Raw genomic sequence first — 27,301 nt, 5'->3', positions numbered from 1 at the left:
GTGAAAAATAGAATTATAATTTTCCTGTCACGCTCTCTACCTGTTGTGAGAAACTTTGGATACGTTTTAGTTTTTCTTTGGGGAAGGAAGTGGGGGATAATGTATGTTTTGTTTTTGATCTCTCTTAGCACTGATTTATTTTATATTTAAAAAACCCCAAAGGTCTCTCTATAAGCATTGATATGTGATGATGTTTTTTAAGAATAGACATGGGATAATGGCATGTTACTTATTTCATCTCAGAAACTGGAGGTTTTCCATGTTACTATCTAGAGAGATACTTCATTTTAAAAACACCTACATATAGTATTCTTGAATACTTTTATAATGATAAAAAAATGATTAAAAAAATGTTTATGGTGTGCTGAGTTTTTACAAGAGCTGTCTTAATTCAGCCTTTCAGTAACTTCAAAGTATGTAGATTTATTTATCTTTTTAGAGATAAGGAATAAAAGCTAGAATTTATGGATATTAAGCTGCTAAGGTTAATATAACTAGGAAATAGAGCAGGAATTTTGGTATTATGTGTTGTATTTACTTTCTTATGTTGTATCCTAATGTTTCTTTGCTTATTTGTGGAAGTTTCAATGAGATAAATTCCTAGAATTGCAAATACCAGATTAAGAATACTGTATTAAAAGTTTTAATAGTTAGATTAACTAGTTATTATGTAATAACTCTGAAAAGAATTAGCATATTAAAACAGTATTGACAGTATTGAAAGTTTTGAATTTATTTTTAGAACACTTTATATATTAAGGATATATGCCTGTTGTCTGTTAAACATGTTAATTTCTCAGAATTTTTAATTTGATTTTAGTTTTACTTATGGTATCTTTGCTTATGTTATACAATATGTATGAAAAGATATTATATTTCACTTATAGTTGAAGAAATAAAAATCAATGTTTATCATTGGCAATCTAAAATTTTTATTTAATAAAATCTGTCAATCTTTAAGACTTTGAACCATGCTAAAATAGGAATTTTCTTACCATCAAATTAAAAAACACTTCCTATAAATATTTTATGCTCATTGTCATTTGACAAATTCATCAGGAATTTATTGTATCATATCAGGTAGAAATTTTTTTGTCAATGTCTAGATGTTCAAATATAACCTTTGTCTAATAACCTATTCTCTTCCCCTATAAAATGTAGTTTTTGATCAAATATTAAGTTTCTGTGTACTTGGGTCTATTTCTGGAATTTTTGTTATATATCTCTAATTTCATTATCTATTCCTGCACTAAGAGTCTGCTTTTTTATTTTTTGTAGTTTGCAGTATATAGCAAAACACTTCTCTTCATTATCTTCTACTTTTTTGAGTGGTTTCTATAGAATTTGCAATATACATTTACAACTAATCCAAGTTCAGTTTCAAATAATACCAGTTCACAGTGTGAATAACTTAAATAGCAAATTAGTTCTAATTCCTTTGTACTGTCAATTGTATTGTCACTGTCACTCATTTCACTTATATGTAAGCATACATATATATACATATAAACACAAGATTAAACAAATGTGTGTGTGTATATATATATATAAATATATATATATAAACATACATAATCAAATACATTTTTGTTGCTATTATTTTCCATTAGGTCAATAATGAAAAATTATAGTAATTATAAGGGAAAATTATAATTATTTTACCTTCACTTTTCATTCTTTGCTGTTCTTCCTTTCTTTATGAAGATCTGAGTGTCTGCCCTATATTATTTTCTATATCTTTAAAGAACTTAAAAAAATACATTTCTTTCAAGGCATGTTTACTGGCAACAAATTCTCTCAATTTTTGTTCACCTAACAAACTCATTATTACTTCTTTTGAAGGAAATTTTGTAACATAGAATTCTAGGTTGATTGATTGTTTTCTCTCAACATTTAATTTTAGTCTGCTCTTTCCTTGATTGCATGGTGTCTATTGAGAAGTCAGATGTAATTCTTATTTTTGCCTCTTTGTAGGCAAAGTATTTTTTTTCCAGTTTTCTTTCAGAAGTTTTTCTTTTATCTTGAATTTCTGTAGTTTGAAAATGATATTTATCTTTTCTTTAAAAATATTTTTTGGCAGTTCTTTCACATTTATGCTTCTAGATGAATAAGTAAAGTTCATCCTAGAGGCTAATAAGGTTTATATGAAAAGATCTTTCCTACTCATAATAAAAACCAAAATATATTTATCATTGGCAGAAATTTTAAAAATAGATGATATTCTGTATTTGCATATTGGAAAATAGCCTTTTTGCTTTGTTGGTAGGAGTATCAATTGTTTTGGAGAACAATTTGATAGTTTTTCTATTGAGGTTATGAATACACACACTTTGAAATCTTTATTTATAATACATAAATCTGCATAAGTATATGAGAATAGATTTCTCTGCAGCATTGTTTTTAGTAGCAAGCCAGAACACCAATAACAAGTTAAAAAACTGAAAATTACTTAATGTGTAGTCATATTTGTTAAATTATAGCACATCCATAAGATGGAATGTGGAGCTGTTAAAATGCATTAGGTATATCTGATAGGTGAAAAGAAAATGCAAATTTAAACATTAAATACAGTAATCACTTTTAGTAAAAAATGTTTGTATACATAAACATCCTGAATTCTGTGAATTATTTTTCTTGAAATAGTTTATGAGAAAATAATAAGTAGTTTATAGAGAGCATTATGGCTATGGCTGGGTAAGACTGACTTTTCATTTCAAATCTTTATGACCTGCTTGAATTTTATTTTTAGAAAAGTATTTGCAGCCTGCTATTATTTGTCTTCTTTATGCTTTTCACTATTTAAAAAAGCACAGTGGAATTTAGATTATTATTTCACTGATTCTTAGAATGATTTGGGGGATAGCTAAAGTTTTTACAATAGTGATTATTCCCATCTACGAATATAATGTATTTCTTTACATATTCGGGTCTTTTATTTTTCAACAGCATTATGTTGTCTTCATGTAATCCTTAAATATTTTTGATAAATTTAATTTAAAATATTTTAATTTTAGTATCTAACAAAACAAGATCTTGCCAGGCATGGTGGCCCACGCCAGTAATCCCAGCAGCCCAGGAGGCTGAGGCAGGAGGATCACGAGTTCAAAGTTAGCCTCGGCAAAAAGCAAGGCGTTAAGCAACTAAGTGAGACCCTGTCTCTAAATAAAATACAAAAGAGGGCTGGGGATATTACTCAGTGGTTGAGCGCCCCTGAATTAAAACAAGAATAAGATCTTTTAAATTATATTTTCTTTTTAAGTTTTCAATGGATACAATACTTTTATTTTGTTTATTTTTTATTATTTAGCTTTGTTTTTCTTTTATTATTTAGCTTTGTTTTTCTTTTATTATGTGATGCTTGGGATCAAATCCAGTGCCTCAAACATGCTAGGCTAGCACTCTACCACTGAGCCACAATCTCAGCCCAAATTACATTTTTAATTGATTATTACCAGTTACATGAAAATTGTTGATTTTATGATTAATTTATATGAACATGTTATTGAACTTTTAGTTCTATTGGTGTTTCAGTTGATTTATTTGGATTTTCAGGGCATGCAAAATACATATCATTTTATAGTATTTTAAAATTTTCATTTCAGATTCCTCAGTTCCTTTTAGATGATTGCTTTAAAAATGGTATCCCCTGCCGTATATTTTGTACTCAGCCAAGACGATTAGCAGCTATTGCTGTGGCAGAAAGAGTTGCTGCAGAGAGAAGGGAAAGGATTGGTCAAACAATTGGTTATCAGATCCGATTAGAAAGCCGGTAAAGTCAGTTCTTGTACCTTCTTTAATGTTTAGAAAAGACTAAATGTATATATTTCACTAAAAATAGAGAACGTGTTTGTTGAAAAGTTAGTAAGTTTATACTAGGATATTGAAGTCATGCCTAAACTTAGTGAGGTTTTGAATAGTTTTAAAAAAGAGTTTATGAATTACAGATACAAATCTCATTTCATAGATTCATAATCTAGTGCCAAGTTTTTTCACCTCTCTGAACCTCAATTTTCTCTATAAAAAAGGCTAATAAAGGCCTGTAAAGCACAGCTTTGATATAAAGTTTATAGTAAGCTCTCATTGAATATTAATGACTCTGTTTTAATGTCATTCGTATTGGTTGAGTATTCCTTATTCTAAATACTTGGAAGCAGAAGTATATCAGATTTTGGAGGTTTCTGAATTTTGGAGTATTTGAATAACTGTACTGGTTGAATATCCTTAGCCCATATGCTCTGAAATCCAAAACTTTTGAGCACTTTGAATTTTGGATTTTTGAATTAAGGATGCTCAACCTCCAGTAGAGCTAATAATACTTTCTTTACAAAGAAGTACCATTTCTTTGTTTTCAGTAGAGATTAAAAAGATTGATTTCATTTGTGATGCAGTTTTTTCTCGAAGCAAAAAGTTTTTAAGTTTTTTTTTAAAACCTGTTTAACACAGTACCTAGTTAATAGAAAACTGTTAGTAATAATACATTTGTGAGCTTCTTAGACATAAATATGTATTTCTTATAACTTTGCTAATAAGCTGTACTTATCAGTATACTATTATTTTAGCAATACTTAATAAAGTACATATAAGGTCATCATTTAACATAACTGTTTTAATTACATACAAGATTTGTAATTATGCGCTTTATTTTGATTTCGTAAAAAGGGTTTCTCCAAAGACACTTCTGACATTTTGCACTAATGGAGTATTGCTTCGTACATTGATGGCAGGCGATAGTACATTGTCAACTGTGACACATGTTATTGTGGTAAGAATATTGCTGAATTTGGGATATATAACTCAGATTGCTTAATACTTAAGTACATAATCATTTATAGAACAGGGTAAAAATGAAAGCTAATTTTTTGTTTTGAAAAGGCTATTTCAATCAAGTTACTTTGTGTCTATAATTATTAGAAGTAAATACTTGGTAGTAAGTATTTTGTACTATCAGATCTAATGAGGTAAAATAGGACATTTTAAAAATGTAAAAATTTTCATATGTGAAAATAATGCAAGTAATTAGAATTCTTCAGAAATTGTGAAAGTTTTATCTGTATACTTAGTTATCTGATCCCTCTTTAATATCATTTATTTCCCAGTTGTGTGTATTTTATAGTCATTTAATTTCATGGTTAAGCTATTAAATTAATTAGCCACCGATGGAATAAGATGAGCTACCTGCTTATTAAAGAATTCTAACCTTAACCAGTTTGTGTTATAAAAATATTAGATTAAGTTTGTGATAAAAGGCAGTACTTTTTGTCATCCACAGTAAGTTGTTAATGTCCAGTTATTTCTGAATTGTCCATAACCCAAAAGTTCCACTAATAATGATTGGCCTTGTCCACGTTTGATTTGAATTAATGTAAGTCTTGTAGTGCCAGTATTTTAAAGATTTAGTCCTCCATAATCCTTTAATTGTTCCATTGTTTTATTTCTGTTTATTTCAGGATGAAGTGCATGAAAGGGATCGATTTAGTGATTTTTTACTTACAAAGTTAAGAGATTTGTTGCAAAAGCATCCAACTTTGAAACTAATTCTTTCTAGTGCTGCCTTGGATGTAAATCTTTTTATAAGATATTTTGGAAGTTGTCCAGTTATATATAGTAAGTTAAATTATAAACTTTCATCTATAATTTTTATGAAAGAACAGTTTGGGGTATGACTGTATATATTTTTCTAACAGAAATTGGAAAATGCTTAGAAGTAGAGGGTATCCATTTCTGTTTCCTGTGATATAGATATCATAGTTCTGTTTCATACTTCTCTTTTTCCTTCTATAGCTGTTTGGTGTTGTGTAGTAAATCCAATTTGGTACTCTTAAAAAGAAATATGCCAGGCTGAGGTTGTGTCTCAGTGGTAGAGTACTCACCTGGCCCATGTGAGGCATTAGGTTCGATCCTCAGCACCACATAAAAATTAAATGAAGATATTGTGTCTACCTACAACGTAAAAAAACACACAAAAGAAGTATGCCTTATTTTGATCCTGTGTTTCCTTTTAAATTCTGACCTATAGCTTCTTCCCTTTATTGTTAGATTCCTTTGTAAACTAGTCTGTGCTCCCATGTGTACTCATCGTTCATTTCTTAATATTATGACATTTAACTTTTGCTCTTGTTTTTTAATAAGAACTGATTTTTTCCCAATTTTTTTAATATTTATTTTTTACGTGTAGATGGACACAGTGCAATACCTTTATTTTTATGTGGTGCTGAGGATCGAACCCGGGCCCCTCCCCCAATGCTAGGCGAGTGCTCTACCGCTGAGCCACAATCCCAGTCCCCCCAATTCTTAAAAAAAAAAAAAATGATAAATTCCTTTTCAAAAGTTACAGAAGTTGTATAGTTGTATGTGTTTTCTTCATATATAGAGAAAAACTTCCCTGTCTTCTTTTTGTTCCATGTCTTATTTCTTGATACTATGGGTTTTAAAAGCATTGTATATATCAACTAAGGTTGACCAGCCTCTTACAAACATATGCATATATATAAGGTTTACAAGATTGAGTACATACCTGATATATTACTTGTAATTTGCTTTATTTATATGACAGTAAATTATGAATAGTTCTCCAGTTCAGTAGCTCTGAGTCTCGTTCATTATTTTAAGCAGCTGCTTTAGAGTTTCATAATATGGATGTACCATGGCTTATTTAACCATTCCTTTATTTTTGGACATTCAGATTAGTTCTAGATCCCTTCCCCAACCCTCACCATATATGAAAAACGTTAAGAAGAGCATGCTTATAGTGTATTCTTTATATACTCTTAATTCTAGAGATAGGTCTTGAAAGTGAAATTGCTGAGTAGGAAAAGTCTATATGACTTTCAATATTAATAGCTTTTGCCATTTTACATTTTCAAAAGGCTGAAATTATTTATATTTTTGAAGTGTACAGGGCTACTCACTTATGAGTTTTTTACTTTTTTTTGGACACTGCTGTAATTACTGAGTCTAATATTCAGATTTTAGTAAAAAAATTGTTTTAGACTTTTATTTATTTTTTATTATGTGGTGTTGAGGATTGAACCCAGTTCCTCATACATATGAGACAAGCACTCAGCCACTGAGCTGCAACCCCAACCTCTAGTCAACAATCTTAACTTAAATTTTCTGTGTTATTTCTCAGAGTTGGCCCTCTTTTTTTTTTCTTTCTGAAATGCTCACATCCCATATATTTAGCACTACTGTCTCCTGGCTTTTACTCTACATTATAGTGCTTTCTATATGGGTTTTTCTTACTTTGCAGAGTGCCTAAATCATGGCATTTGCTAGGATTATTCCTTTGATCCATTTCTTTCTTTCTATTCACTCTCCCTTTCTTTCTTATTATCATTAGATTTCTTTCCTCCTCCTTTCCTCCTTCTTCCCTGCTCTGTGTTATATTTCACTAGCTATTGGAAATGTATACTTAATTTCCCTGGAAGTTCTCATTGTGCCCTTTGCTTCTGTTTTCTGGTATATACTGATGACTCCTGAATCTTTATTTTCAATTTAGATTGTTCTCTAGAGTTTTAAATTTAGATATCTTGACAGGCAGCTCACTTCTAATATGCCCCAAATTAAATACTTACTCTACAAAATTTGCTTTTCTTCTTGTGTTGCCTGTCTGGATTAATCATACTACTGTTAACCTAATCATATAAATCACAAACCCATACATTATCATAATATTTTCTTGGGTGGTTAGGAACATAAAATCTAAACCTCTTAATGGAAAACTTGTTTCAGCACTGCACATTTGATGTGGGTGAAACCATACCTCCATTCCCAATACTCAACCTGCTTCTTTTTTCTGCGTTCCTCATTACATCTAAGTAACATCCTTCTGGTTTTGCAAGCCAGACATCTAAGAATCATAGTTGACACTTCTTTATCATTCTCTCATATTCAGTGTAGTGCTAAATTCTGCATAGTTTACCTCCTCTCTCAAAAATCTTACTACTTTTTCAGCATCTCCAGTCTCATTTAAGTTATTGTGATGAATTAAAATTGTTCCTATCTGGTCTGGTTCCATTCTACTATTTTTTAAATATATTTTTTTAATATTTATTTTTTAGTTTTAGGTGGACACAATATCTTTTATTTTATTTTTATGTGGTGCTGAGAATCAAATCCAGTGCCTCATGCATGCTAGGTGAGCCTGCTACCACTTGAGCCATATCCCCAGCCCCCATTCAACTATTTTTTAAATCTGTTCTTCACACTGTGGCCAGAATCATCTTTTTGAAGTGGATTTATGATGTTTAATACTTCTTGGGCTTAAATTTTTTGAATAGTCTTAATTCAGGACAGACTTAAACCCTTGATATATAGTTCTCTTACCTCATCTTGAACTACAATTCTCTCTCTGCTCCTTGTTTCCCACCATTTTCCAAGTAGGTTAACCTTTTAGTTTCTTGAAAACATTCTTCTTTCCACTACACAGAATTTACACAGCTATTTTTCTTCATTGTGCACTCTTTCCTTTCTAAGAGTATAATTACTTTGTCTATATGCTTCTCTTGTTCCTTGTTTTCTCAGTGAGGATGATTTTCTTGGTGTAGTCAGATCCTTCTGTTATGTACTGTCATGTTGTCTTGTACTTTTCTCTCATAGGACAACTATATTATTGTTTTTATTTTCTGGACTATTGGATCAATGTCTGTCTCCCCTGCTGGTGTGCCTGAAGGGTACAAAAATAGCTCTATTTCTGTTTGCCATTTGTATTTGTGGTTTCTAATGTGATGCTGGACACATGATAGGTAGATAATAAACACTGGAAAAAATAAGCAAATTGTCTTATATCCAGTTGTCTAAAAACTGAAGTTATATTTAAAAGACAATATTGTGTGGATCACTTGAGCTTTGGCATTGCTTTTGAATATTACATTAACTTGGGATTCTGATGTTTTTATGTCAAGTATCTCTGAGTTGCAAATTGACTATTTTTAAAAAATTTCTATTATTTAGTACAGGGAAGACCATTTGAAGTAAAAGAAATGTTTCTGGAAGACATTTTAAGAACTACTGGATATACAAACAAAGAAATGTTAAAGTACAAAAAAGAAAAACAGCGAGGTAAACTTTTTATCAAAGAAATATAAAAGAAATTACTATTGAAAATGACTTTTTTGGAGTACTCCATCTTTATCCTATGGAGGTATAAGGATGCTTCAAAGTGTTATTCTCTTGCATATATTTGTGGAAAATTATGTTAGAATATTATTGCAAATATACCTTTGCATTGTGGTTTGTATTTTCAAAGTGGCAATCTATAAAAAGGAATTGAAAGGGGATGCCAGAATTGAGGAAATTTGAGTATGTTTATATCCAAAGATTCAACCATTGTTCTAAGGAAGCAAAAGAGTGTATGCTGGCTGCATACCACCTCTCTCCTAAGTGGGAGTGGGAAGTAGATAAGAGGGAGTAAAAAGAGTAGCATCCGAGCAAAGATGGGCTTATCTTTTATAAAAATGTGAAGATTTAGAAATCTTGATAGTCTTCTGGGGTTATATTTATATTTTAAATATAACATTATTTGCCTATTAAAACATCTTGTAATAATTTATACTATATTACAGCTTTTGAATTGGGGTTTAGATTCCTTTTTGTTTAGCTGCCTTGGTCATTATGATATTGGTTTCAAGCTCTGATTCCTTTGTTTATTCTGTATAACAATAGACAAATATCAACTCATTTGGACTCTTCACTTCAAAAGTTTAATTAATCAGCTCCTATTTTGCCAGGCAGTGCAAAATCACGTATATGTAAATTGTGAAACTCCTAGATCTTGAAAATTTTCAAACTTTTGAATTATACATAATCATATGTCAAATAACTGGTAGGAGTTTAATAAATGGTTTTCTTTAAAGAGCTATATGAATATTAGTCACTGATTTAAACAATATGTATCAAATGGATAAAAATACTCTTAATTTTGGACTGAGTTAGAATTAAGCTTCTTACCAATAGATGAAGATGTTTTTTAAGCAGTTATAGTGTCTTTATGGTTTTGCATAATACATTTCACTAAATATTTTGATATAGTTTTAAAATTAACTGCAAAATAAGGCCAGCTTTTTATGTGATATAAGATTCACTTAATATTTTTAAAACAAAGGAATACATTTTAAAAAGGAAAGGACTTACGTAATTATTTTTTCTTTGGTAATCAATTTAGAAGAGAAACAACAAACCACTCTTACAGAATGGTACTCGGCTCAAGAGAATACTTTCAAGCCTGAATCTCAGAGGCAGAGAACTGTTCCAAATGTGACTGAAGAGTATGATTTATTGGATGATGGTGGTGATGCTGTCTTTAGTCAGCTGGTAAGACCTTACTGGTTTCACACTTTTGAGTGAAAATATATAGGTTAAGTAATATATTTTGAACTAGTTATTTTTTACTACATAATTGAAGGGTAGTTCTCTTAGTTTATCTTAGATGACAACATATTTTCAAGAACAAATTTTCTTTCTTTTTTTTTTTTTTTTTTGTCACAAAGCTGGGATTGATCCTAAGGCCTTGCACATGCTAGGGTGCTAACACTCTACCACTGAGTTCTACCCCTAACCCTGAAGTTTCTTTTTAGAAAAGAATCGAGCCGAGCATGAGAAGATAAATAACATAATGCAGAGATACTTGAAGTTTTTTTTTAATCAATGTTTAAATTCTAATACATCCAAACGAACTATATATTAGCTTTTAAAAATACTTTTTAAAGTATTTTTTAAAAAAGCAACAATAAGTGCTGGCGAGGATGTGGGGAAAAGGGTACACTTGTACATTGCTGGTGGGACTGCAAATTGGTGGGGCCAATATGGAAAGCAGTATGGAGATTCCTAGGAAAGCTGGGAATGGAACCACCATTTGACCCAGCTATCGTCCTTCTCGGTCTATTCCCTGAGGACCTTAAAAGAGCATACTATAGGGATACTGCCACATCAACGATCATAGCAGCACAATTCACAATAGCTAGACTTTGGAATCAACCTAGATGCCCTTCAATAGATGAATGGATTAAAAAACTGTGGCATTTATACACAATGGAGTATTACACAGCACTAAAAAACGACAAAATCATGGATTTTGCAGGGAAATGGATGGCATTAGAGCAGATTATGCTAAGTGAAGCTAGCCTATCCTTAAAAAACAAATGCCAAATGTCTTCTTTGATATAAAGAGAGCAACTAAGATCAGAACAGGGAAGAAGAGCATGAGGAAAAGATTAACATTAAACAGAGACGAGTGGGGGGAGAGAAAGGGAGAGAGAAGGGAAACTATGGAAATGGAAGGAGACCCTCATTGTTACACAAAATTACATATAAGTTTGTGAGGGGAAAAGGGAAAAAAAAAACAAGGGAGAGAATTAAACAACAGCAGATGGGGTAGAGAGGGAAGATGAGAGGGAAGGGGAGGGGGGATAGTAGGGGATAGGAAAGGTAGCAGAATACAACAGTCATTAATATGGTATTATGTAAAAATGTGGATGTGTAACCGATGTGATTCTGCAACTTGTATTTGGGGTAAAAAATGGGAGTTCATAACCCACTTGAATCAAATGTATGGAAGATGATGTGTCATGAGCTTTGTAATGTTTTGAACAACCAATTAAAAAAAAACAAAAAAAAACTTCACTCAGTTTTAACAGAGTGGATTAGGGGAGGGAAGAAAGGAGGGAAAGGGAATGTACTAGAGAATAAAATTGATCAAATTATGTGCATGTATGAATATGGTATAATGAATCCCACTGTCATGTGCAATTATATTGTACCAATAAAAAAACTAAGACCAAGGAATGTTTTAAAATTGTTATTTAGTATAGGAGAGATCCATTTGAGTCTGAACAGCATTTTGACCACGTAAATTAGTGACCTTGCTGATAGTTACATAACCAATGAGCTAAAAAGTCCTGTGGAACCTGGTCCTTTACAACAAAGATTTTGATGTTCTTATTCTGAAGTGGGACCTGGCATCAGTGTTAGAAAGCATCAGGTGGTGCTTTCTCTAACCTGTAGCTGAAGAGGGAATCACTGATGTATAGATACATTTAGCAAAATCCTATCAGAAGTATAATTAATGTTGTACCTGGATTATAGTCCTTTGTTGACAAACTCATTCTCAGATAAGAGGTTAATGTAAGAACAAGATAAGAATATTGTGTGTCATAAAGTTTGTAAGATGGAATGAAGAACTTTTGCGATAATACATATAATATATAATGTCATATGGTTATATGATTAGTAGTTCTTGTAGCCATTGTGGCCATTTTCCATTCTTTGCAAGCAAATGTTGTTGGGTGATTATAATCTTTTTTTTTTTTTAATTTAAAGACAGAAAAAGATGTGAATTGCCTTGAACCATGGTTAATCAAAGAAATGGATGCTTGTCTTTCTGACATATGGTTACATAAAGATGTTGATGCATTTGCTCAGGTCTTTCACCTTATTTTAACTGAAAACGTTAGTGGTAAGTTTATTTGAATTTATAAATTACTCTTGCAGTTATTTATGGTATAACTATAGTTTAGTTCAAAATGTATGTACTACATTTTTTGTTCACACCCGGTAATTTGATCTTTTGGAGTACTTATTTTATGTCTCATGTAAAAATCAGGATCTTATTATCATATCGTAGTGTAATCAGTAAGTGTTATGTTAAATCAAGTATTTAACCTAGTATCTTCAGAATAGTTTTATGAGGTCTGTATGTACATGACAATTGTTTACAAAAATGCTTTTATGTATACGTTTTGTACACATATGTACTTTCTGATCCCCTAACTCCTAGAAAGTTATTTCTTAGGTTCTCAAAGAGGTTTCTGATTTAAAAGAAAAAAACAAAAAACAGAAGTAAACAATGGGTAGTAACTTCTGCTCTAGATTGCTCATTTAGTAAATGAAAAATTTTAGTATTTTCTTTTGCTATATAGACATACTTTATGTCATGTGATGTAATTTCCATTAATGAGTTATCCTCATTTTGTTAGATGGTTTTTCAGATCTCTATAGGCTTCTAGGCAAAAGGCAGAGTGAATTGTTGGAAAGGATATAAATGTCAAGTAGTTAATCTCCTTACCTAAACCTCTCAGCATTATTGTAATTATGATTATTATTGATCATTCCCTTTTTGAAACACCATCTTTGATTAACATCTGATATTTCATATTTAGCTTATTTTCTTTCATTTCCTAACTATAACTTCTTGGTTTCCTTGAGAGGATCTTTTTCCTTTTCTTGACCTCTAAACTTGGCATGTCCCAGACCTTGATCCTTAGACCTTACTTCTATTTACATTTTCTTGTTACATGGATCTCATTTAGTCATGTAGTACATATATATTTTAAATGACCTCTAATTTTTATAGTTGGCATCCTAACTTCCTCGCTGTCTTTAATATACCTGATCATTTGCCATCTCTAGTTACTTGTCTATTAGGTAGATAGAATTGGATATGTCCCAAACACCTTTTGATTCCTTCATTATTTACTTTCCTCCCAACCTGCTCTTTCCTTCATGTTTTCCTTTTTAGTTAAGTCGGCATTGCCATTCATCTAGTTGCTAAGGCAACAAAGCATATGTAGAATCATCCTTGACTTTGCTCTCATAAACCATATATAATCCAAAGCAAGTCCTGTTGGCTTCTCTAAATAAATCTGTATCTGATCACATTTCGCTTCGCCTGCCACCATCCTAGTCCAAGCCCACATTTTTCTCCTGAACTATTGTGGTAGCCCACTGATTCCTTCTATTGTTGCTACATTTTGTTCTCCATAGAACAACCATATTTATTCTTTCAAAACTGCCATTGTCCTACTCTCAACTCTCCCATGCTTACTCTTACATTGTGAAGGAAAATCAAAGTCCTTTCTGTGATTGCATCTTTGACTGCCTTTTGTCCTTTCAATAGTTGACATTATATATTTTTAATTTTTCCCTGTTTTATGTATACTGCATGAGGGCTGAACCCTTATCTGTTTTACTCATCTCTGGGTTTTTAGAAGTTCATAGTAAGTCCTTCAAAATGTGTGATCAGTAATGCTATTACTTTTAGATATCTTTACCAAATGATAAATTGTTTGAATATGTTTAACGACAGTAAGTTCACTAACTTTCTTGAGGATATTCTTTCAAATTTGGATTGTTTTAATTATAATTTTGTAATATGTTGAAGCAAAACCCATCTGCTTTTACCCTTTTCTGCTTATAGTGTGATAATGAAGAAATTTAGTATGTATTTATGTCTGACAGATTTGCAGGTATGAACATAGTTATTCTTTTTCCTAGAAGTTTTTGTTTTGTTTTGTTTTGTTTCCTTCTTTGGACATGTTTTAGTTTATCCTTCTAAAAAGCCCAGCGTCTAGTTCTGAGTTTAATCTCTTAGTTACTGTCTTAGGATAGAATAGGTCTATTAGCCTAAGTAATCTCTACTCTTTATTTATATTAATTCAGTCTACCTCTTTGTCAGCCACATTGTCTTATTGATTTTTATGTCTCTGAAAATCCTGTATTTATTATTCTAACTTATTTTGAATTTAAGACATACCATTTATTCCTTTTAAATTTTATCTTATCTTTTGATTTGGCCCATTGTTTCTGTGTAACAACTTTAAAAAAATTCCAACTGTTTATTTTATTAATAGACTTTCTCAGTTTATTGAGTTGATGGGATTGGGTCAAAGACCAAACATTGTGATATGCAACAAGAGACTTTAGGTAATACTTAGGTGTGATTGTTTAAACAGTTATAATCCTGTATACTTATTAGTCTGGCAAACCTCTTAAATAAATGAGGATCCTTTGTCATTTTCTTGTTATTTGTAAATGTATTTTGGCTCATATTGATGTATTTTTAAAGCTCATAATTTTTTGAAAGTGTATATATTTGTTAATCTTCAATTTTCTGGCATTCTTTTTTTTCCATTTTGAAAATATATTACTGTGAAAAATTCAGCAATATTACTTGAAAGTTACAAGATTTAAAGTCTGAGATATATTACATTTTAAATATTTGTTATTCTTGGCTCTCTTTCTAGATATTTCTTTAGCAAATACTAGATTACTTTGGTAATGGTCATCCTGTGGTCTCACACTCCTTGTCTATTAATATATAGTTTATACATTTTCCTGAGTCTAATATTCTAATATCTTTAGCCATATGAAGAAAACAAAAAATGTAACAGTAGCTTTATGAACAGTTTTTCATTTTCCAACTTTTTGTTAATCTCTAATGTCTCTACCCTTAGTTGGCAGCAGAGTTGGATTTCTTCTTGTGATCCCAGAAATTGTGAGCTTTATAGATTTATTTTTAGTACCATCATTTTCCCCATGTGTTCCTGTAAATGTAGCTAATAATTAGTAAGTCTAGACATTCTATGTTGTGCTGACCATATTAGTCACCTTTTGCTGCATAACAAATGATTCCAAAGCTTAGCAGTCTGAAGCATTTATTGCATACTTCCTGAGAGTTAAGGATCTGGAAGTAATTTACCTGAGTAGTCTGATTCCTAGTTTCTCATTAGGTGTTGGTGTAGAGGGGAATGCTGTAGTCATCTAAAGATTTATTGGAGCTGGATGATCTGCTTCTAGAAAGGTTCACTCATATGGCTGTTGGCAAGAAACCTCAGTTTGATGCTATTACCAGAAGGTCTTGGTTCTTTGCTATCTAGGCTGTCTTATTCTCCTTATGATCTAGTAACTTGCTTCTCTAATAGTGAAAATCAAGTATCTATCTATGCTTCCAAAAATAAAAAGCAAAATAAAAAATAAAAATACAAGTCCAAAGCCAAAGAATGTATAATACCAGTAGAATTTGTGTGATGAAGTATCAGTACAGGTTCATCAGTTGTTAACAAATTTACCACTTTGGTAGGTAAGACTATACATTGTGGATCAGAGGGTCTGTGGGATGTCTCTTTACCTTCCTCTCAATTTTGCAGTGGACCTAGACCTTCTTTAAAAATATAAAAAACAGAAGCCTGAGGTAATTCTCTTGTATATTCTCTATCCGTTTAAAAACCTGTGGTTTATAGTGATAATGGATACTTATTTTAGGGTATTAATTAAATAATGAAAATAATTGGGTATGTATGGAAGACCAATTTTTTTCTTTTGTTAATTTTCTTAAATTATAATAGGTTTGTTCCTAGGGATGAATTCTTTCTGAAAATATCAATTTGTAATTTAGGCAAACTAATCCTAAGCAATTATATTTGAATTGCTTTAGGAATATATTCTTGGAAGGAACTTGTAATGGAACTTAAATTATCTTCCTATGGAGGGCTTCTGTGAGAAGTAAACTTCTGCCAGTGTTGTTCCTTGCTATGGTTTGTCCCCACCAAAACTCAGGTTGATCCCCAGTTTGGTAGTGTTGAGAGGTGTTGGGACCTTTAGGAAGTGATTAGGTCTTTAAAAGGAATTAGTGCTTTTCTCAAGACTGTGAGTTCTTGCTCTGACAAGCTTGGATTGAATACCCTAAGAGGTTATTAGTAAGGGAGGCCACCCCCACAGGCTTGGCCCCTTACTACTTCTCTCTATGTGTTGAGCACTTCTTGCCTCTCACTAGAAACTGTACAGATGCGGGTACCATGTTCTTGTACCTCCAGAACCGTGAGCTAAATAAACCTCTTTCCTCTAAAAATTCCTGAGTCTCAGGTTGAAGCTCTCAGTCTCTGTAGTTATAGCAATAGCAAATGGGTTAAAACATTCTTATTAAGTGTTTTGGGAAATAGTAGTCTTGAATAAGGGGGATTAAAAGCAAAACCAACAAAAAAATTGTCATGGACTTTGCTTGAAGCTTTTAATCATTTATTATCAGTCACTAATGAGGATTAACTTTTTTTTTTAAAGAGAGAATTTTTTAATATTTATTTTTTAGTTTTTAGTGGGCGCAACATCTTTATTTTTATGTGGTGCTGAGGATCGAGTCCAGCGCCCTGTGTATGCCAGGCAAGCACTACCGCTTGAGCCACATCCCCAGCCTGAGGATTAACTTTTTAATTCTTTAAGTATATCTTGTCATTTGATGATCAAAGCAATATATAGATTTAAGATGATTGAGGGTTTGACTAGTTAGTAACTTTCCTTTTCTGTTTTAATTATATAGGTGAGCTTTAAACAGTTTAATAGCCATCATTCCTTCTACCTTAAAACTGACACTATTCCATCCTGTTTATATTAGGGCTTATCACTAGCAGATTTCCTTGGATGATGTGATTTGAGGCTTATATAATGTATTAAATAAAGTGAAGGAACATGTCAATTCTGCCACTTAAATTTAAAAAACAAAATATTTTAAAATATTTTGTAAATTTAACAATTTCATTTTTCCTTTTCTTCTTTTAGTTGATTACAGACATAGTGAAACCAGTGCAACAGCTCTGATGGTTGCTGCAGGACGAGGTTTTACGAGTCAAGTAGAGCAGTTAATTAGCATGGGAGCCAATGTCCATAGTAAAGCATCAAATGGCTGGTAATTTTAGATTACATCCATTCTTTCTGTCTTTGTGTAGCTGCACATATCTTTTTTTTTTTTTATTCTTATGTTTGTTTTTAAATTGTAAACAATTGTAAAGTGGGTGTAATCCTAGTTACTTGGGAGGCTGAGATGGGAAGATCACAAATTTGAGGCTAGCCTTGGCATCTCAGTGAGACCTGGTCTCAAAATAAAAAAGAGCTGAGTATGTATGATGTATCTCAGTTTTGAAGCACCCCTGGGTTTAATCCTCAGTACCATCAAAAGGAAAAAAACCCTCCAAGGTTGAGTTATAATTGTTAATACATTTCTAGTGGATAAATATATAATTTTGAGTGAATAGTTTTATAATTTTGAGAACAAATTATTTTTCTGTCTTAGTCTAATATCTTTGAATTTTGACAGGATGGCTTTAGATTGGGCTAAACACTTTGGGCAGACTGAAATTGTGGATCTTCTAGAATCTTACAGGTAAAACCTTATACTATTTTAAAAATTAACCTTGCCTTCTTTTTAAAAACTACCTAGCTATGTAAATCATAGAATATATAAATGTAGGCTATTTATAGTCTTTCTTATCCATATAATTTTTTTCTGTGGTTATAAGAAAATTTTTTTCTGACTTATTAAAGTTGCTGATAAGAGGTTATACTATTAAGAGCTGTCAGTGGTGGGGAAAGCTACCTCCTGGCAAACTGATTCCCTGTATAATGGTTAATATGAACTGAATGGTGTTGGGGGTTCACCAGATCTTCCTGCACTGGGTGCTCACCCTGTGGGGTATGTCAAGCCCACATTAGGTGTTCGCCCACATTCAGTAATCGCTCCCCCCGCACTCAGGGTTCATCCTGCATTGAGGGCTCACGCCACATGGGGTGCTTGCCACTGAGCATAGTTCTTGTATATAATCTGCAAAATAACCCTTAGAGATAGGTACTTGTTCTTATTGTTCTTATTATTTTTTTAATATTTATTTTTTAGTTATAGTTGGATGCAATACCTTTATTTTATTTATTTTTATGCTGAAGATTGAACCCAGGGCCTCACATGCTAGGCGAGTGAGTGTTCTACTGCTGAGCCAGAACCCCAACCCCCCTTTTTTTAAAAATATTTTTTTTAGTTGCTGATAGATCTTTATTTTATTTATTTATATGTGGTGCTGAGAACCGAACCCAGTGCCTCACACATGCCAGGCAAATGAGCTACCGCTTTGCCCCAGCCCCAGCTCCTTATTGTCCTTATTTTATGGATGAGAAAACCAAAGCCTGGAAAAGTTAAGGAACTTGCTTAAGATCAGGCTTAGTTATGTACAATTATAATACACCAATTAAAAAAATGGGAAAAAATCTCACACACACACACACAATATTGTATTATAATATCTTATTTTTTATTTTACTTAAAAAATTAGAAAGGAGATTTCCATTTGAACATAGTAGACAGAACACATGTATTTATCTCTGAATTTTCCTTATTAAAATAACAATAAAGGAATATGAAAGGTGTAGAATGATAAAGTTGAAGAGACTGAGAGGATGCAACAACTGATGGAGGATGTTAAAAATTTATGGATGCCAGGTAGCTGATTGATTAGTGATAATTGAATTAGCAGAATTAAGAAATCTCAGCCAGTCAGTGAGAGACAAACTTCTTTGAATGAAGCAATGAAAGAAGAACTAACAAATAAATAAATACATACATACATACACCAGAACTGGGTGACATATTTTCTAATGAACATTTTAGAGCTCCAGATCACATTCTTTTCTGCCGCCAAATGATACACCTTGGCTGGAAATGGGAGGTTTATTAAATAAAATTAAGCCAGAGAGGCTTTGAACTTAAGATTATTGAAAATTAGCCATAGAAGCTTTAGACTTTGGGTTACCAGGTACAATAAGAAAGTGAGGGCAAGGTATCAAACAACAAAGGGGTTTAAGTGAAAGTTCATAGACTGATAGTTGAAATACCATCTACTCCTTTCCCATATCATCACTGTCACTTTTTCCTGTCTGAAGTATATATGTTCTTTGGCAGAAAACTTGACAATTCTTTCTTGGAAAAATAGACCAAAGACTAGAGAAAATGTTGAGATTTATAAGAGCTTAAGTGTTTCTTCAATGAAATGACCATCTTTAAATCAAATGACTCTGTAATCTCTACTTGTGTACTTGTAGTTTTTTTGGTGCTTTACTCTTTTAAAATGAACAGACTTCCAAAGACTGATCACTAGACTTTTGAGAGGAAAGTACTCATAAACCAGAGAAATAAGACAGATTTACATTAGCACAATAACCTCTGGAACTTAGATGAAACTAAGCATCAGTGTTCAGAAAAAAAACTTACAAAAACAAAACTATAATTTTTCTATTAATAGAAGATTATAGTATTTCAAATGCTTCAGTGACATAATTGGTTAATGCCTGGTACTTACACAGAAGAATACAGTTCTTCTATTGTTGCTTTCATGAAACAAAAGTAGTGTGCTATAAAAAAGGAATAGGACACAAATCTTTGTTTACAGTTCATTTTTATGAGGCTTACCCAAATTTACCCTAACATTGCAGCTTGCCCCCTTGCACTTCATTTTTTTTAACCTTTTCTGCTTTTTCTTTTTTCTCTTGTTCATAGAACCTATTATTCTTCAATATATTAAATAATTTGCTTATTTATTCTTTTTGTTGGTTTATTATCTTTAGCTTCTTTCCACTAGAAATTAGTAAATGTCTTATTTCATTTGTTCAGGAAAAGTGCCTGATATACTGTTTGATTAGTGAATATTTATTGAATGAATGAAAAAACAAGAAGGAGTTCATTTAAATATGTGATAGAAAAAATTAAGATGAAGTTGAGAAAATTACTAAAAAGTAGGAAGAAGATATAAAAGATGGAGAATTGTAGAACAAGATACGAAAATTTATTCTCTGTACCCTTTATCAGGAAACTGTTAGAAGGTGTGCTCCATAAAAAAGAGGTAAAACAAATAAAACAAACAAAAAATGACAGGAAAATATAGTAGATCCAACACAGAGGTTAGGTGAAAGGAAAGGTTTGGTATTGGTACAGAAGAGTGTGAGGACAACAATTGTCCAGCAGGCCTAGTCCCATAGGAACAGAAGATGGCGGGCTCCAGGAGGGTGTTATCTGAGAGGAAAAAATAATCAACTAATATATTTGAGTATATTAAGAAGCTTTACAAATCTTTTGGAAAATTTGAGAAGAATTAGTGGTCAAGTTCACATAAAGCTAAGCAAATAAAATTAATTTCCCTGGGAAAAGTAAAAAGGTCAAAAGTAAAGAGTATTGTTTGGCTCAGCAGTAGGTAATGTTTACATAGTCATAGTAAACTCAAGGCTGAATGAAGAGCTGAGGAAAATTGTAAGTATTGGAGTATATGGAAAGTTTATGGAAGTGAGATGGTAACCTCATCTTTAATTAGTTAGAGGTTCACAGATAATGATTAAATTGTTAATCAGTAAAAGAAAGTACATATTACTTAGAAATGGGACAGTAAATACAAAAAATGACTAAAACAATTGAAAATGTTCCTAGGTAGTATGACTAAGGCTTGTGTGATTATGGTTTTTGTTGTAACTTTTATGAAATTATTTGTGTATTAATATTGTGAATATATATTATTTTTAAAAATGAAAAATCAGAAGGGCAATTCAGATACTTTAAAAATCCTATGTAACCAGTTTAATTATTATTATTATTATTATTTTTTTTTGGTCAGTGTTGAGGATTGGACCTCAAGCAGTCTACCACTGAGCTCTGTCTCTAGCCCCTAATCTTTTATTAGGGATTTGAGATAAGTTTAAATTAGATAACTAGATAAATTATTTATATTTTTAGATATTTAAAGGAAACAATACATTGTATAATACATTATAATACATTGATAGTTTCTATTTGTTTTCAACCTCTGAGTCTTAAAATGGAAAAAAAATATAGAGTCTGAAGTTAAAATAGAGTAAAAAATCTGCCATTTAAGAATATATAAATGATTCATTCGACTTGGGTTTTTGTGATTAATTCTGTAGATGTCTCAGGCATTATAAGTAAATGTTTGAAGTAGGAAAATATTTGTTGTTTATATTTCATAAATTGATAATATAGGTTACAGAGTCTCAAAATTCTTGATAGGTCCAAATGTTAATTCTGATGAAGTACGTTTTATTGCCGTTTAAATACATAGTTCCTAGAATGTGTAATCCTTTTAGTAGTACTACTTTGAATGTTCTAGATATTCTTATGTTGTTAAGTATTCTAGACACAATAGATTACCAAATTACAGATTACAAAACAAAGCAATTATCTGGATAATACTATGTCTTGACCAGCTGGGCTTTTTTTTTTTTTAATCCTATAGACCATGACATTATCAATTAAAATGTATGCCAGGCATGGTGGTACTAGCCTATAATCCCAGTTACTCAGGAGGCTGAGGCAGAAGAATTACAAATTTGAGGCCAGCCCTGTCTTGAAATAAAGAAAGAAAAAGAGCCAGGGATGTAGCTCAGTGGCAGAGCACCCCTGGGTTCAATCCCCAGTACTGAAAAAAAAAATTATACTTACAGAATTTTGTTAGTGATAGCTAAAGTTTATATCTTTAAATAAATAACATGTTTTCTTCATTAACCCGTTAAAAAGTAAGAAACAATAAAATAGAATATTTAAAATAGAACTTGAATAAAATTCAAGATACTGGAGTTATAAAGTTGTATAATGTTATTCTTTTTAAAAAAATATTTATTTTTTAGGTGGACACAATATTTTATATTTATGTGGTGCTGAGGCTCAAATCCAGTGCCTCATGCTTGCTAGGCAAGCATTCTACCATTGAGCCACAACCCCAGCCCCTTTAATATTATTCTCATTGAAAACAGTCTTATAATTTTTTTGCTAAGCTCTTTGAGATTGAGTTGAATTGAACTTCCTAGAAATTCTATTGATAGTTATTACTGATGACAGTAGTTTATATTTTTACATAATAGGATGAGAAGACAAGTGATTTCAGTAATTTATACTGATTCTGAGCTCTTGAAAAATAACATAATTAACCTGCTTTTTGTATAAAATTACCTACAGAATTTCTTTCTAATGTGGACAGTTCATTAGAATATTATTTATTAGAAGCAATGTGTTAATAAAATATAAATGATGACTAAAAGTTTTTAATTTTTTTTAGTGTTTTAGATGTTATGGACTTTATTATTTATTTATTTATTTATATACAGTGCTGAGAATCAAACCCAGTGCCTCACACATGCTAGGCAAGCGCTCTACCACTGAGCTGCAACCCCAGGACAAGTTTTTAATTTTTAATGAGATAATTCACATATGATTATAATTCATCTATTTAAGGGTACAATTCAGTGATTTTTTTTATGTTCACAGACTTATGTATGTTCACAGACTTATGTAGTCATCACTACAATCAATTTTAGAACAGTTTCATAACCACAGATAGAAACTTGTGCCTGTTAACAGTCACTGCCTATTTTCCCCCCAACACTTCCAGCTTAGGATAATCACTGATCTACTTAATGTTTCTATAGATTTGTCCATTGTAGACATTTCATATGAATGGAATCACCTGATATTGGTTTTTAGTAATTGTCTTCACTTTGCATAATCTTTTCAAGGTTTATCCATGTTGTAGCATTCTTTTTATTACTGAATAATATTCCATTCTGTGGATATTTCAGAGTATATTCAATTGTCAACTGTTGAACATTTGGGTTCTTTCCACTTTTAGACCACTGTGAATAATTCTGGTCTGAATATTTGTCTACAGTTTTTTAATTGACAGATATATATGGATTTATTTTTCCATTTCTTTTGTGAAATGGAGTAGAATTACTGGGGCATATGGTAACTCTGTTTAATGTTTTGAAGAACTGCCACATTGTTTTTCAGAGTTGGTGCACCATAATACATATATGCCAGGAATGTAGGAGGGTTCTAAGTTTTTAAAAAAATATTTATTTTTCAGTTGTAATTGTATACAATATCTTTAATTTATTTATTTATTTTTATGTGGTGCTTAGATCAAACCCAGGACCTCACCCATGCTAGGCGAGTGCCCTATTGCTGAGCCACAATTCCAGCCCTGGGTTCTGATCTTTATATACCTTTTCTAATATTTACTTTTTGTATTTTTGATGATAGCTATCCTACTGGATGTGAAGTGGTATCTCTGTGGTTTTGGTTTGTATTTCCCTGATGACAAATGACATTGAACATTTTTTCATGTGCTTATAGGTCATTTTTTTGTCCTCTGGAGAAATGTCTTCAGAGTTTGATTTTCTAAAGGCACTTCTTGTCAAATTTTGCTTTGAACAAATGTGCTTGAAACCAAAACATGAATTATATGTTTAATTTTTTACTTACTGTAAAGTTGGTACAGTAAGTGTCAGCTCTCTTCCTTAGGATATATTGGAAATTTGAAGGACATAATGGGAATCAGCTTTTTGTTGTTGTTGTTGTTTTAGTGCTTCTCTGGAATTTGGAAATCTGGATGAAAGTTCTCTGGTTCAAACAAATGGAAGTGACCTCAGTGCAGAAGACAGAGAGCTCCTGAAAGCTTATCATCATAGTTTTGATGATGAAAAAGTAGACTTGGATTTAATCATGCATCTTCTATATAATATCTGCCATAGTTGTGATGCTGGTAAATAAGTATCTTCTAAAAGAAATGAATTTAAAAATTAATGCTAGTTGTACAAAATTTTATATAATTGCATTAATAGTAAAAATGAAAATTATCATATTATGATCATTTACTAGTACTTGAAAATGTGTGATGTAGTTTCTTAGTTGTTGATTGTCTCTGATTTCACAAGATCAATATTGAAAAATATTCTTCTTTCAGGTGCGGTATTAATTTTTCTACCTGGATATGATGAAATTGTTGGACTGAGAGATCGTATCCTGTTTGATGACAAGCGGTTCGCTGACAATACACATAGGTAAAATTTTAAACTTTCTATTTGTTGCTTAAAATAACAGACAGGGACTATAGTGTATTTTCTCTTTCGATTGTCAACAGATATCAAGTTTTTATGCTTCATTCAAATATGCAAACATCTGATCAAAAGAAAGTATTAAAAAACCCACCTGCAGGTGTTCGAAAAATAGTAAGCTTCATAAAATCTTATTTTTCCATTTTTTTCAGTCATTTTTCTGTTTTCGTATTAATTATAAAATAATATCTTATTTCAGATCCTTTCCACCAATATTGCTGAAACCAGCATCACAGTCAATGACGTTGTCTTTGTTATTGATTCTGGAAAGGTGAAAGAGGTATGTTTGGACAAGTTGCATTTTTACTTAAATGAAGTTCCATTCCAAGAAATGCTTATATAAGCAGAATTCACTTTAGTGGAAACATTTATTTCTAGATGAATTTAAAATGGTAAATGCTGATTTCACTAAAATGAGTATTTTACTTAAAATCAGTACGTAGGATGTTTTGTTATTTCAACAAATTAGACAAAGAGTTTAGCTTCAACTCACTAAATACAGAAAGAAAGTTAAAAGTTTGGCTAGTTATGGTGAAAATTTTCTGCAGTATGGGAATTCTATTACATATTTTCTGTTTTCTTCCTATATGTGCTCATGGACCATGTGCCTCTTATTCACTGCTGTATCTCCAGTGCCTTACATATTAGTAGATATTCAGATGATAACTTGGTTCAAGAGGACCTGATGGAAGAATAAAAAAAAAAAAAACCAAAAACCAAAACCACATAAACTTGGACTTAACAATTACCAGCAGTCAAATTAGACTTATTACTTGCTTTTGTAAAAAGTTTCATCTACTCTTTTACCTGTTGGATATAGCTGCTTTCATAACTGTGATGACATTTGAGTAATTGCAGCAAAGACCATCTCAGAACCTAAAGCATTTACTCCTTGGCTCTTTGCCCTTTTCCAACCCCTGATATAAATAAAGGGTAATATTTATTCCTTTTGGTACTGGAATGCCTAGCAATTTTCAGTGCTCCTAACACATAGTGGATCCATTCACTGAACAAATAAAAGTGGTAGAGGTAATTAATTTTCCAAGGGAGGAGATATTATTCATGTTGTGGTAAGGAAACATGTTTGTCTAGTGGATATAAGTCATCATTTTTTATGCGAAAACATTTAATGGTTTTCATGTAGCTTTTAGAACTATCATACAGAGAATAAAATTTTCTTATAGAATATTGTCATAGTCATTATAGTTGTATATTATAAAGGAAGGTGAGTTTTTTTTTTTTGTAATAGAACAGTAGTGAATATTATCATTAAAACTCTGGTGAGCCAAAAAAGTTCAGATTTTATTACTCTAAAATGTTGATGAAGTGGACCTTGAAAAATTTAGAAATTAATTCTGTTAGATATTGTTTGTGAAGTATATCATGGTTTAAATGTGGTGTCAGTGTCATACATTATTTTACATTCAATTGACAATTGAAACATTTTATTAAAAACTAAGCAGCATGTTTTCTAAATATTCCATAATTAAACTACTATGAGACACATTTTTATTTACTTTAGTTTTTTTTTTTTAATTTATTTGTGTGCTGGAAATTGAACCCAGTGGGCGCTTTAACACTGGCTACATTTCCAGTCCTTTTATTTTGAGATAGGGTTTCACTAAGTTACTGAGATTCTTACAGGTTTCTGAGGCTGACCTTGAACTTGTGATCCTGCCAAGTTGCTGGAATTACAGGCACATGTATTACCATGCCTGACTTCTTTTAGTTTTTTGTATAAGGGAAAACATAATTCACTGATTGAAGTATGTGTTCTATGTATGAATATATTCTTTTATTAAAAAAAGTGTTTCTTTCCAGCATGTTTTCACTTTTGTTTTTTTGAGGTAGTATGGCGTTAGTAATGGTTCTGTTTTTATTTTTTCATTTGTAGCATTCAGGATAGGCTAACATTGTTAGTAGCTCAGCAAGAGATAAGTGGAGGGATTAAAAATTCTTCACTTTGGGATTTAATTATTTTTATTCCACAAGATCTGCTCCCTGTAAAGTATTTCAGAAAATGATTTTACCAGATCACTCTTATTCTTTATAATGTAAATGTGATAGAAAAATGATCAAGAGAATAGACCAGTTTTTTTCAATTTTGGTTTCCTATGAGAATTGGTTGCCATTATTCACCTATGGCACAGAACAGCAAAACACAGAATGGGGACGTTTTATAACTCTTTTGAGTTTAGTTTGGTTTCTATTCTTTTTCCTTAGAATGTTTCTAACCAGAACATTTGTGTTTTTAACAATCAATGTACTGTTCTAGTTATGTAATCAAGAAGAGAACATTAAATTAAACTTGGCATGTTAAGATATGGTGATAATATTTCTTGTTCTTTCCTCTTAAATGCCTTTCATGTTTTAACATAAAGATAATTTAAATATTACAGAAATCCTTTGATGCACTGAATTTTGTTACAATGTTAAAAATGGTGTGGATTTCCAAAGCTAGTGCCATACAACGAAAAGGCAGGTAATGTGTGTTTAATGTACATTCATTAAATTACCTATAAAATGAAAACATTTTCATAAGTATTCTATATTTAACATATTTTCCACCTTCTGTAAAATGTTAGTTTTCCTGTTAGTCTTAATTTGTATATTATCAATGCAAAACTAGCCATTTAAAAATTTTTTAAAAGCTGAATTTAGGTTATATTTAAAGATTATGTATGCCCTGTATATTGCATCATATATGCCAAAATAATGCGAATTAATGAATTGGTTCTTTTGCTTATCAGATTGACACTGGTAAAAATGTTTTGTAGTGCAAAATATAGTGGCAAAAACATGGGCCACTAGGCCTTCA

The 27,301-nt window shown here is 31.4% G+C and overlaps 1 protein-coding gene across 1 annotated transcript in view; it reads left to right on the top strand.

The window, feature by feature from the left end:
• The window catches only part of Ythdc2 (YTH N6-methyladenosine RNA binding protein C2), an 80,972-nt gene that overhangs the window by 10,443 nt on the left and 43,228 nt on the right, over nucleotides 1-27,301 (top strand). The window contains 13 exon segments of the mRNA XM_077801286.1: nucleotides 3,603-3,769; nucleotides 4,660-4,762; nucleotides 5,448-5,604; nucleotides 8,953-9,060; nucleotides 10,163-10,311; nucleotides 12,316-12,451; nucleotides 17,326-17,452; nucleotides 17,861-17,926; nucleotides 23,953-24,131; nucleotides 24,333-24,429; nucleotides 24,510-24,597; nucleotides 24,683-24,763; nucleotides 26,883-26,965. Coding sequence (XP_077657412.1) covers nucleotides 3,603-3,769; nucleotides 4,660-4,762; nucleotides 5,448-5,604; nucleotides 8,953-9,060; nucleotides 10,163-10,311; nucleotides 12,316-12,451; nucleotides 17,326-17,452; nucleotides 17,861-17,926; nucleotides 23,953-24,131; nucleotides 24,333-24,429; nucleotides 24,510-24,597; nucleotides 24,683-24,763; nucleotides 26,883-26,965 — 1,541 coding nt within the window.

Source organism: Urocitellus parryii, chromosome 1, assembly GCF_045843805.1.
Source record: "Urocitellus parryii isolate mUroPar1 chromosome 1, mUroPar1.hap1, whole genome shotgun sequence".
In the NCBI taxonomy this organism is placed as follows: domain Eukaryota; kingdom Metazoa; phylum Chordata; class Mammalia; order Rodentia; family Sciuridae; genus Urocitellus; species Urocitellus parryii.
The sequence above is the reverse complement of the archived record's forward strand: the minus strand, read 5'-3'. Positions and strand labels throughout refer to the sequence as shown.